General features: G+C 51.4%; 1 protein-coding gene across 17 annotated transcripts in view; it reads left to right on the top strand.

The window, feature by feature from the left end:
- ARHGAP8 (Rho GTPase activating protein 8) overlaps positions 1-12,683 on the top strand; it is a 91,828-nt gene that overhangs the window by 14,933 nt on the left and 64,212 nt on the right. For 13 of the 17 annotated variants that reach the window (XM_038007340.2, XM_038007337.2, XM_038007335.2 and 10 more), the window contains one exon: positions 4,783-4,929. In XM_038007340.2, coding sequence (XP_037863268.2) covers positions 4,851-4,929 — 79 coding nt within the window. In that variant the 5' untranslated portion in view covers positions 4,783-4,850. Of the gene's footprint in view, positions 1-956; positions 3,156-4,064; positions 4,358-4,486; positions 4,515-4,782; positions 4,930-6,807; positions 6,891-12,683 lie in introns of those variants that run through there. The other 4 variants (XM_038007332.2, XM_073006613.1, XM_038007338.2 and 1 more) reach the window with 4 other exon arrangements.

Raw genomic sequence — 12,683 nt, 5'->3', positions numbered from 1 at the left:
TGCATCCTCATAACTTAGCTCCCACTTATGAGAACATAACGATGTTTGGTTTTCCATTCCTGAGTTACTTCACTTAGAATAATAGTCTCCGATCTCATCCAAGTTGCTATGAACGCCATTAATTCATTCCTTTTTATGGCTGAGTAGTATTCCATCGTATGTGTATATCACAATTTCTTTGTTCTCTCGTTGATTGATGGGCATTTGGGCTGGTTCCACATTTTTGCGTTTACAAATTGTGCCGCTATAAACATGCGTGTGCAAGGATCTTTTTTGTATAATGACTTATTTTCCTCTGGGTAGATACCCAGTAGTGGGATTGCTGGATCAAATGGTAGTTCTACTTTTAGTTCTTTAGGGAATCTCCACACTGTTTTCCACAGTGGTTGTGTTAGTTTACACTCCCACCAGCAGTGTAGAAGTGTTCCTTGTTCACCACAGCCACGCCAACATCTTATTTTATGATTTTTTGATTATGGCCATTCTTCCTTCTGTAACTTCTTCACATGGTCAGGCCAAAATCAATTTTCTGTGCCCTGGGGATGATAGCGAAGCGGCAGAAATAATGGCCTCACCTTCACTGATTTCTGCCCTCAATTCTAATGGTCAGCCCTCCTCTCTCTCTAACCCCATGTTAAAAGGTAACTTCCAGGAAATGGAAAATCAGAACTCTTACACAGATAATAAAACCAACATGTTAATGATTTTCATTCACCCATAATGAGTGAACCAGGCAGCGGCTACCATTAGTTCAAAAGACGGTCCGCAAAACACACCACAAATAGATCAGGAATATTGGAATAGATACGTAACGAAAGGCAGAAAGTGGAATTGCACAGTGACTGACTTTTTGGTCTCTGACTTTTTTTTTTTTCTTTTATGACAGAATCACTCTGTCGCCCAGGCTGGAGTGCAGTGGCGTGATCTCGGCTCACTGCAGCCTCCGCCTCTCGGGTTCAAGCGATTCTCCTGCCTCAGCCTCCCTAGTAGCTGGGATTACAGGTGCCTGCCATCCACGCCTGGCTAGTTTTTGTATTTTTATTAGAGATGAGGTTTCCATGTTGCCCAGGCTAGTCTCGAATTCCTGACCTCAGGTGATTTACCTGCCTCAGCCTCCCAAAGTGCTGGTATGACAGGCATGAGCCATCGCGCCTGGCAGGTGTGTGACTTTTTGTTCAACATATTGCAAGACCACTCACGTCGGTATGCGTATCTGTAGTGGCCTGTTCACATGGCACATAACATCCCACTGTAGGACATCCGCCATTTACATCTCCTTTGTCTGCTGTGGAGATTTACGTGGGCGGTTTCCAGTTTGGGGATTTTTTTTTTTTTGAGGTGGATTATTGCTCTGTCACCCAGACTGGAGTGCAATGGGGTGATTTCGGCTCACTGCAACCTCTGCCTACTGGGTTCAAGCAATTCTTCTGCCTCAGTCTCCCGAGTAGCTGGGATTACAGGCTTGAGCCATGAGCCACCATGCCTGGCTAATTTTTGTATTTTTAGTAGAGATGGGGTTTCACCATGTTGGCCAAGCTGGTCTCGAACTCCTGGCCTTGTGATCCACCTGCCTCTGCCTCCCAAAGTGCTGGGATTACAGGCGTGAGCCACTGCACCTGGCCATGGAGCTTTCAATAGTGCTGCTCAGAGCACATGTCTTTTGTGGTTTTGGTTTTTTTATTTTTATTGAGACAGAGTTTCACTGTCACCCAGGCTAGAGCGCAGTGGCGTGATCACTGCAGCCTACATTTCCCGGGCTCAGGTAATCCTCCCACCTCAGCCTCCCAAGTAGCTGGGATTACAGGTGCATGCCACCACACCCGGCTAATTTTTGTATTTTTTTTTGTAGATACAGGGTTTCACCACGTTGCCCAGGCTGGTCTCAAAACTCCTGGACTCAAGCAATCTTCCTGCCTCAGCCTCCCAAAATGCTGGGATTACAGGCGTGAGCCACTGTGCCCAGTCTATTTATTTTTGAGATGCAGTTACACTCTTGTTGCCCAAGCCGAAGTGCAATGGCACGATCTCAGCTTACTGCAACCTCTGCCTCCCAGGTTCAAGCGATTCTCCTGCCTCAGCCTCCTGAGTAGCTGAGATTACAGGCGCCCGCCACCACACCCAGCTAATTTTTTGTATTTTTAGTAGAAACGGATTCCCCATGTTAGCCAGGCTGGTCTTGAACTCCTGACCTCAGGTGATCTGCCCGCCTCAGCCTTCCAAAGTGCTGGGATTACAGGTGTGAGCCACCGCACATGGCCTATTTTATTTATTTTTATTTTATTTTTAGAGGCAGGATCTTGCCGTGTTGCCCAGGCTGGAGTGCAGTAACGTGTAATTGGCTCACTGCAGCCCTGACCTCCTGGGCTCAGTTGATCCTCCCACCTCAGCCTCCTGAGTAGCTAGGATTATAGACATGAACTACCACGCCTGGCCCTTTGTTTTTTAATTGCAGTGAAATTCATGTAACATTAAATTAACCACTTTAGGGCCAGGTGTGGTGACTCACACCTATAATCCTAGCACTTTGGGAGGCCGAGGCGGGCAGTTCACTTGAGGGTAGGAGTTCGAGACCAGCCTGGCCAACGTAGTGAAGCCCATCTCTACTAAAAATACAAGAAAATTAGCTGGGCGTGGTGGCATGCACCTGTATGCTTGTAGTCCCAGCTACTTGGGAGGCTGAGATAGGAGAATGGCTTGAACCCAAGAGGCCCATGTTGCAGTGAGCCGAGATCACGCCACTGTACTCCAGCCTGGGGGACAGAGCGAGACTCCATCTCAAAAGAGAAAAAGTAACTAAAAATAAAAAATAACCACTTTAAAGCACACAATTCAGGGGTGTTGAGTCCACTCACAGTGCTGTGTATCCACTACTGCTAGTTAGTTCCAGAACGTTTTCAGCACCCCAGTGGGAAACTCCCATTAAGCATTCCTGGCCCTCCCTCCCCCGATTCCTGGCATCCACCCATCTGCTTTCTGTCTCCATTCATTTGCCTATTCGGGACACTTCATGTAAATGGAATCCTACTGTGTGTGCTTTTTAGTGCCTGCCTTCTTTCACTGAACAGAGCGGTTTCAAATTCCTCCGTGTTGGGTCATAGGCCAGAACTTCATCCTGTTACGGCTGAGTGATATTCCACCATACAGCTGGACCACACGTGGGTCATGCATCCATCCACTGGTGGACATTTGGGCCGTTGCCACCCTTTGGCTGTTGTGAGCGGTGCTGCTCTGAGCATGTGTGTGCCTGTATTTGCTCAGTCCCTGTCTCCAGCTTTCCTGGGCTTCTCCCTGGGAGTGGAACTGCTGGGTCCTAGATTTGGCTTTCTGGGGAGCTGCCACACTGTTTTCCACTGCACACTTCAGCACTGAAACATCAGGAGGCGTCCACCGTGTAGTGATGGGGGGTGTCCACGTGGCTGATATGTAGGGCCACGGGGGTTTCCAGACAGGTGCCTGCAGTGGGCCTGGGCCAGCCCAGCTCCAGCCTGACACACATGCTCCCCTCCCTCCCTCTGGGCCAGGCTGCCCCACTCCATCTTTCTGCTTAATCTTCTCAGGGCCCAGGAGGTTTCACCACGTTGGCCAGGCTGGTATTGAACTCCTGACCTTGCATGAAGCACAAGTCCTCTCTAGGTTCAAGGTTCCATGGTCTGACCCAGCTTTACCCCAGCCACGCTGACCTTGGAGGCCCTCCCCTGCCTGCAGGGCTTTGCCACTCCCTGAGTGCCCCTCCCAACCCCTTCACCGGTCCATCCCCGAGCTGTCCACACACAGGCAGGCGGGCTGTTCATTTCACTGCCACTCAGTGCCAGCACCAGCCAGGACCCCCACCCAGGGCTTGTCATTGAAGAGCTCGGCCCCCACCGGCCTCCAGCTCCCCCTTCCCTGCAGCCAGAGGGATCCCAGAAGCCCCGTCAGGCAGGGCAGACCACCCTCGACTCAGGACGCCCAGCAGCTCTGTCACACATGGGGTGAAGGTCCCTGGAGGCCCGCCTCCTGCAGTCACCTCCCCTAGGTCTCTTTCCTTCCCCTGTTCATGCCTCTGTTCCACCCTTCCCCACTAGAACGGGCATCCCTGAGGCCAGGGCTGTGCAAGCTTCCAGTGGCTGCCGCCGCAAGTCCCCACCCCGTCAGCCGCACACATGGCAGAGACATTAGCTCCCCGGCCTGTCTGAAAGGTGTCTCCTGGGCTGAAGTCAACGCGTTGGCGGCCGGGCGTGCTTCTGGAGGCTCCAGGGAGACTTTGTTTCCTGCCCTTTGCTGCCCGCCCACTTTCCTGGGCTCTCCCCATCATTCTCTCTGCCTCCACCTACGGTCATGGCTGCTTCCTTGACTCAGCCCTTCATGCCTCATTCTTGTAAGCACCCCCTGCGATTATACTCAGCCTTCGCACCTCCCTCTCTGAGCCTTAGTTGCACCCCTGTCAATGTGGACAGTATCTGACCCTTAGATCTTATTTTTCTCCCTCCATGGTGCTGGACACTAGATGGGCACATAGTGGGTGCACAACTGAGGTAGGGTACACAGTGGGTGCACGGCTGAGAGTGCATAGTGAGTGCATGGCTGAGGTAGGGCGCATAGTGGGTGCTCAGCTGAGGTAGGGCGCATAGTGGGTGCTCGGCTGAGGTAGGGCGCATAGTGGGTGCTCGGCTGAGGTAGAGTGCATAGTGTGTGTGCAGCAGAGGTGGGTGGCTGTCTTATGAAAGGCATCAGGAGGCTCCCTCACTCCCCTCCTTACTGGAGAACACACTGACTTTCTTTCATCTTCATTGTCTGCCGCAGAGCTGCAGAGAGACGAGGCGGCGGCTGCTGTGTTGGGGGCAGTGAGGAGGAGGCCCTTGGTGGTGCTCATGGCTGGCCAGGACCCCGCGCTGAGCACGAGTCACCCGTTCTACGACGTGGCCAGACATGGCATTCTGCAGGTGGCAGGTAGGGCCCCAGCTGGGCGGTCCACAGGGCCGTGGGCAGGGCGGCCTTCCTCTCGGCAACTTTGGGACAAAGTGGGCTTGGCAGGGGCTGCCTCACTGCAGCTGGGCAAGATTGAAAACTAATTGGAACCAGGTGCAGTGGCTCATACCTTTTTTTTTTTTTTTTTTTTTTGAGACGGAGTCGCCCCGGGCTGGAGTGCAGTGGCCGGATCTCAGCTCACTGCAAGCTCCGCCTCCCGGGTTCATGCCATTCTCCTGCCTCAGCCTCCCGAGTAGCTGGGACCACAGGCGTCCGCCACCTCGCCCGGCTAGTTTTTTGTATTTTTTAGTAGAGACGGGGTTTCACCGGGTTAGCCAGGATGGTCTCGATCTCCTGACCTCGTGATCCGCCCGTCTCGGCCTCCCAAAGTGCTGGGATTACAGGCTTGAGCCACCGCGCCCGGCCGGCTCATACCTTTAATCCTAGCACTTTGGGAGGCCAAAGTGAACAGATTGCTTCAGCCCAGGAATTTGAGACCAGCCTGGTCAACGTAGTGAGACCCCATCTCTTAAAAAAAAAAAAAAAAAAAAACAAATATCAGCCGGGCATTTTGTTGCATGCCTGTATTCCCAGCTGCTTGTGGGGCTGAGGTGGGAAGATTGCTTCAGCCCGGGAGATGGAGGTTGCAGCGAGCCAAGATCACACCACTGCACTCCAGCCTGGGTGACAGAGTGAGACCCTGTCTCGAAAAAAAAAAGAGAAGTAAAACTAATTGGAAAAGGAGGGCCTGCTAATGTGTTTTGAGAAATAAATTGTACAGTTGTCAAAGCATTGCCCAGGTGCTTTGAGAAGCCAACGGGCAGTGTCCTGCTAGTGTTTAAAGAGCAGAGGCTGAAATTTAATGAATTGTTTCATTAATCAAGGGCACTGTTATGTCTCATCCAAAGCAACAAACATCTGCAAAAATGTAGACAACAAACTACTCCATGCCCAGCAGTTGGTCGGAGGAAAACATCTTGTGTTGCTTTGTTTTGTTTTGTTTTGTTTTTTTGGGACAGGGTTTTGCTCTGTCGCCCAGGCTAGAGTACAGTGGTGTGATCCCAGCTCACTGCAACCTCTGCCCCCCTGGTTCAAGAGATTCTCCTGCCTCAGCCTCCTGAGTAGCTGGGATTACAGGCACCCGCCACCACACTCAGCTAATTTTTGTATTTTTAGTAGAGACAGGGTTTTGCCATGTTGGTCAGGCTGATCTCAAACTCCTGACCTCAGGTGATCCCCCTACCTTGGCCTCCTAAAGTGCTGGGATTACAGATGTGAGCCACGTGCCCAGCCAATGCTTTGTTACTAGGAGCATATATACTTAGGATTGTTAAGTCTTCTTGATGTAAGACATTTTTTTGAGACAAGGTCTCACTTTGTTGCCCAGGCTGTGCAGTGGCGCTATCTTGGCTCACTACAACCTCTACCTCCCTGGGCTCAGGCAGTCCTCCCACCTCAGCTTCCCGAGTAGCTGGGACTACAGGCACAAGCCACTATGCCTGGCTAATTTTCTTTCTTTCTTTTTTTTTTTTTTTTGAGACGGAGTCTTGCTCTATCGTCCAGGGTGGAGTGCAGTGGCCAGTTCTCAGCTCACTGCAAGCTCCACCTCCCAGGTTTACACCATTCTCCTGCCTCAGCCTCCTGAGTAGCTGGGACTACAGGCACCCGCCACCTCGCCCGGCTAGTTTTTTTTTGTATTTTTTTAGTAGAGACGGGGTTTCACCGTGTTAGCCAGGATGGTCTCGATCTCCTGACCTCGTGATCTGCCCGTCTCGGCCTCCCAAAGTGCTGGGATTACAGGCGTGAGCCACCGTGCCCAGCCTCCTGGCTAATTTTCTTGTTTTTTGTAGAGACAGGATTTTGTCATGTTGCTCAGGCCGGTTTTGAACTCCTGGACTGAAGTAATCGGCCTGTCTTGGCCTCCCAAAGTGCTGGGATTATAGGTATGCTTTTAACCATTATTAAATGGCCTTCTTTATGTCTGGTGATACTGCTTGTCTTAAAGTCTGATTTTTCTGATACTAATATAGCTACGACAGCTATACCAGCTTTCTCATCACTGGTGGTAACGTGTGCCTCTTCCATCCTTTTTCCGTTCAATCTGTCTCAGTCTGCACAGAAAGTGCATCTGTTATAGACAGCTTATCATTAAGCATTTTTTAAAAGCTTTAATTGCAAGATGGCCACATAGCAGAAATCACATTGTCAAAGCCTGGGAGGGTTAGCAGAGGAGTTTGCACTTGGTCATGGTGGCTCTAGGGCACATTAAACAGAGGACGGATGTAATCAGATGTATAATTTAGAAGTCTCTTTGGGGGTGGAGAATGATGACGGCAGCTATTGGAGTCAGGGAGGCCAGTAAGAGCAAGGATAGAGGTTTGAGTTAATGTCGTGGCAGTGGGATGCAGAGGAGGGCATGGATTTGAGAGATGTTTTTAAAAATGTCCAGCTGGTGGCCTAGCTGAAACCAAAAACTGGGGGTGGTGGGGGTTGCCACATGGGATGAGGTTTCCAGGGGTGTAAAGGAAGAGTTTAAATTAAAAGAAGAGATGGCCAGGCCACCTACAGGCCATGGCTCATGCCTGTAATTCCAGCACTTTGGAAGCCCAAGGTGGGTGGATCCCCTGAGGTCAGGAGTTCAAGACCAGCCTGGCCAACGTGGTGAAGCCCCGTCTTCACTAAAAATACAAAAATTACCTGGGCATGGAGGCACACACCTGTAATCCCAGCTACTTGGGAGACTGAAACAGAAGAATCACTTGAACCCACGAGATGGAGGTTGCAGTGAGCCAAGATCGCACCATTGCACTCCAGCCTGGACAACAAGAGCAAAACTCTGTCTGGGAAAAAAAAAAAAGAGAAAGGGGGAGCCCTGGGAAGTAACTTGGTCGTCTTCTCCTTCTTCTTTTTTTTTTTTTTTTTTTTTTTTTTTTTTGGAGACAGAGTCTCACTCTGTCTCCCAGGCTGGAATGCAATGGCATGATCTTGGCTCACTGCAACCTCTGCCTCCTGGGTTTGAAGCCATTCTCCTGCCTCAGCCTCCTGAGTAGCTGGGACTACAGGCACATGCCGCCATGCCCAGCTAATTTTTTTGTATTTTAGTGGAGATGGGGTTTCACTGTGTTGCCTGGTCTCGAACTCCTGAGCTCAGGCAGTTCACCCGCATCGGCCTCCCAGAGTGCCAGGATTACAGGCTTGAGCCACTGCACCCAGAATGTGTCCTTCTTCTTCAACGTGCCTCCCTCCACCTGCTCTCCTGGTGGGTACCCCGGGGGCTGGGAACCTTCCAGATTATTCATCCTTCTCCCAGCAAAAAGAAAACTAATTGGAACAGGAGGACCTGCCAGGGTTCAGCCTTGGAGGGATGTTGTGGGATTTCAGTGCAGTGTACTGTGGGTCCTTCCGTGTCATTAGGGGGCTGTGGGCTGTGCTGGGGTTGTGTGCTCCTCCCGGGAAGCATATGAAGTTTTCAGAGTCGACACTTGAGCCAGGGTCTGCAGACTTCCTTGGGAGATGATGGCACAGCTTTTAGATAGTTCTCTTGTGTTGGAGCAGAGTTTTCACTTATTTACAACCCAGCTTCTCTGGGCGCAGTGGCTCATGCCTGTAATCCCAACACTTTGGGAGGATGAGTTGGGTGGATCACCTGAGGTCAGGAGTTCGAGACCAGCCTGACCAATATGGTGAAACCCTGTCTGTACTAAAAATACACAAAATAGCTGGGTGTGGTGGTGGGCACCTGTAATCCCAGCTGCTCGGGAGGCTGAGACAGGAGAATGCCTTGAACCCAGGATGTGGAGGTTGCAGTGAGCGAAGATTACATTATTGTACTCTGGCCTGGGTAACAAGAGCAAAACTCCATCTCAACAAACAAACAAAAATACCCCCAGCTTCTTGAGAAATTTAACCATATCAAGAGACCATTTGAGGGCCTCAGCCACCCTGAAAAGATGCCGGCCTTAACCAGCAGTCATCAGGAACAACAAGGGTGGAGGTGCCTGGAAAAGAGCTGAGTGGAAGTGACTCTTCTCGGGTGAAATAGTTTATAGTCCAAGCGCCAAAGCAAGAAAAATCTAAACATTCCATTGCAGATGCATTGATGGATACAGACAGAGAAAATTATTAGAGCAAAACTTCCAATTGCCAGTGGCTTTTTCTTTTTTTTTCCTTTTTTTTTTAGACGGAATCTCGCTGTCGCCCTGGCTGGAGTGCAGTGGTGTGATCTCAGCTCACTGCAACCTCCACCTCCCAGGTTCAAGCAATTCTCTGCCTCAGCCTCCCGAGTAGCTGGGATTACAGGCACCTGCCACCATGCCCGGCTAATTTTTGTATTTTTAGTAGACGTGGGGTTTCACCATGTTGGTCAGGCTGGTCTTGAACTCCTGACCTCGCGATGCACCTGCCTCGGCCTCCCAAAGTGCTGGGGTTACAGGCGTGAGCCACCGCACCTGGCCTCCAGTGGCTTTTTCAATTGGGACAACCAGCAGAGAACTCCCTCAGATGGCTGCTCACTGAGGACTGTTCTTGGCAGAACAGAGGCCTCTCCCCTTCCTGGGCCTCACCTTGGCATCAGCTTTGTTCCGTTGTCCCCTAACTGCAGTTCATGCATCTGAGTTTCCTGTGGGCCCAGGGGGACAGTTCAGGACCAGGAACCCCCTTCCCTCCTGCTCCTCCAGGGCGTGGCATGGACCCCTCCAGGACTTCTTAAGCCAAGGGCTCCCCTGCGTTCTTGAGGTGTCACCAGATGTCACTCCCCACCAATGCGTTTCTCAATTTTTCTGTCCCAGGTGCCGCTTCCCCCATGACCAACATCTAGAAACCAGTCAGAAACCAGATTTCTGTCAAACGGAATTTTGAATGATCTCTCCCTGCTTGAGTGACTATATACTTGGCCAAATGGAAGCTTTGTAGAATTTTGACACCAACAATAGTGGTTGTTTTGTTTTGTTTTGTTATGTTTTTTGAAACGAAGTCTTACTCTGTTACCCAGGCCGGAGTGCAGTGGCATGATCTCGGCTCACTGCTACCTCCATCTCCCAGGTTCAAGCGATTCCCCTGCCTCAGCCTCCTGAGTAGCTGGGATTACAGGTGCCCACTACCACACCTGGCTAATTTTTGTATTTTTAGTAGAGATGGGGTTTACTCATGTTGGCCAGGCTGGATTCAAACTCCTGACCTCAGGGAATCCTCCCACCTCGGCCTCCCCAAGTGTTGGGATTATAGGCATGAGCCATCGCACCTGGCCAGAATAGTGTTTTGTAAATAAAGTAGACTTCAGTATTTTAAGAAGTGGTCTGGGCCGGGCACGGTGGCTCAAGCCTGTAATCCCAGCACTTTGGGAGGCCGAGACAGGGCGGATCACGAGGTCAGGAGATCGAGACCATCCTGGCTAACACGGTGAAACCCCATTTCTACTAAAAAATACAAAAAACTAGCTGGGCGAGTTGGCGGGCGAGTTGGCGGGCGCCTGTAGTACCAGCTACACGGGAGGCTGAGGCAGGAGAATGGCGGGAACCTGGGAGGCGGAGCTTGCAGTGAGCTGAGATCCGGCCACTGCACTCCAGCCTGGGCGACAGAGCGAGACTCCGTCTCAAAACAAACAAAAAAGTGATCTGAGCCACTTCAGTGTGGGGCTAAGCAAGTGTTTTGGGATCTGAAGCTCTGGTCTGGGGCTGAGGCTGGGAGCTCAGAGTGGAGATCCATCAGGTGGTGTGAAGCAGGGTGGGGAATGGAAGGTTCCAGGTCTGAGGACCAGAAGAGGCGGAGGTAGATGCTCAGAGACACGGAGGGTGGCGAGTGGCAGGGGAGAGAAAGAGAAGTCCACGCCGGACCTGACCCTGCAGGACGACACAACGTCCACCGCCCTCGGTTCGGATCATCGGGCACATAACGCATTCCGAGGCCGGCTGGGCTTTCCTGCAGCGCACAGGCCTGAAGGGAGTTCAGCTCTCTTTCTACTTTTGCAAAAATGATTAGCAACTTCAGACAAAAACCATAGCAAACTTGCGACTCCCTCCCGCTAGATGCTGCTGCCTTTATGATGCGTTTTAATCGCCCTCCGCTGGGAGAGAATGATGAATCGCCCCGCGCATCCTGTGGGTAACGGCTCTGGGAATCGTTTCTTTATTCATAAACCAGGCTTCTCCCGTTGCAGAGACAGTGAGTGATGTGGTGTTGTAACCAGAGAGGGGAGAAACGGGGGTCGTGAATTCATCTGATGCCTTGCAGAATTTGCATTTTATTGATAGTTTTCATTTCCTTCTGTATTATATCATATTGAAGTCTGGTTTTGATGTGCTGGCCTGTGTTCCCAGAGAACAGCGAAGGGTATTTACTCACATTGACTGATGGCATCAACACAGATGCAGCATTGACGGCTTAATAAGTGGGAAGGTTGAAAGTTCTGGGGATTCCTCTCAGCTGCTGGGGAGACCAAGGGAGTGAGGAAGGCCGGCCTCAGTGTGGGATGTGCACAGGGCTCACTGCAAGCTCCGCCTCCCGGGTTCACGCCATTCTCCTGCCTCAGCCTCCGAGTAGCTGGGACTACAGGCACCCGCCACCACGCCTGGCTAGTTTTTTGTAATTTTAGTAGAGACGGGGTTTCACCATGTTAGCCAGGATGGTCTCGATCTCCTGACCTCGTGATCCACCCGTCTTAGCCTCCCAAAGTGCTGGGATTACAGGCTTGAGCCACTGCGCCCGGCCGGTAACTCTTAAGTATTTGGAATTTCTCAAGTGAAAGGAAGATCTTTGTTATTCATGGGGTGGGGCTCTAAGACCTCCAGGAAGGGAAGGGCTGGAGGCTGAGTTCACTCTGTGGCCTGCGATTCCATCAGTCCCACCGACGAAATGAAGCTTCAGTGGGGGCCCTGGATTTCCAGAGGTTCCGTTGGCTCCTCGGCCATCACCAGTTGGTGATGCTATGACGATGGGCGCAAAGGGGAGGCCTCCTAACTCCACGGGAGAGAGGTCACAGACGCTCTGTGGCCAGGACACTCCCATCTCACCCTGCGCGTCTCTTCCTGTGGCTGGTCCTGAATTGCGTCGTTTGTGATAAAACTGTAATTGTTAGTGTAGTGCCTTCCTGAGCTCTCCAAGTCATTCTAGCAAATTAGCAAACAGGGAGGGATTGTGGGAACCCCTAGATTTGTAGCCAGCTGGCCAGACGCGTGAGTGGCATTCTCGTGCGGGTGCCCTCCACCTGTGAAGGGTGGTCTGAGCCCAGATAAAAGCCGTTGCAGACGTAGGTGATGGGTGTGGCTGCCAGGGCTCCCACGGTTCCGAGAGGTGCTTGTGGGGCTGGGTGTGAACCTGCCACTTCCCCCGATCCCTTTCCCCTGGGCCCTGGGGCCTGGCAGGGGCTGCTTCTCTCTCCAGAGCTGAGTGCACAGCAGGCCCCCAACAAATGCTGGTTGAGCTGATCTTCCATTGGTCCAATTATCTAGCACATCCCCCAAGACTTTTGTACTTGCTCTGATTCCGGAGATGATAATGCTACTCAGTTTTTTTTTTAAATTTTTTATCCTGATGTTATCTTTCTCTTTCAACCCTAAAGGCATTGATTTGACTCCTTGTTTCTTCAGTAGTCATATAAATGATTCATCACTTTAGGAGCAAAGTTGTTCTTTCCGCTTTTATCCCACAGGAGGCGGGCACAGGCTCCGGGTCAGCCATGGAATCCTGGCCTCCACGGTGGCAGACACTTTGTCTGGAAAACACTCTACTTTCAGGGGTGG

The sequence above is a fragment of the Chlorocebus sabaeus genome, chromosome 19 (assembly GCF_047675955.1).
Source record: "Chlorocebus sabaeus isolate Y175 chromosome 19, mChlSab1.0.hap1, whole genome shotgun sequence".
Lineage (NCBI taxonomy): Eukaryota > Metazoa > Chordata > Mammalia > Primates > Cercopithecidae > Chlorocebus > Chlorocebus sabaeus.
This window is presented reverse-complemented; position numbering and strand designations above follow the sequence as displayed.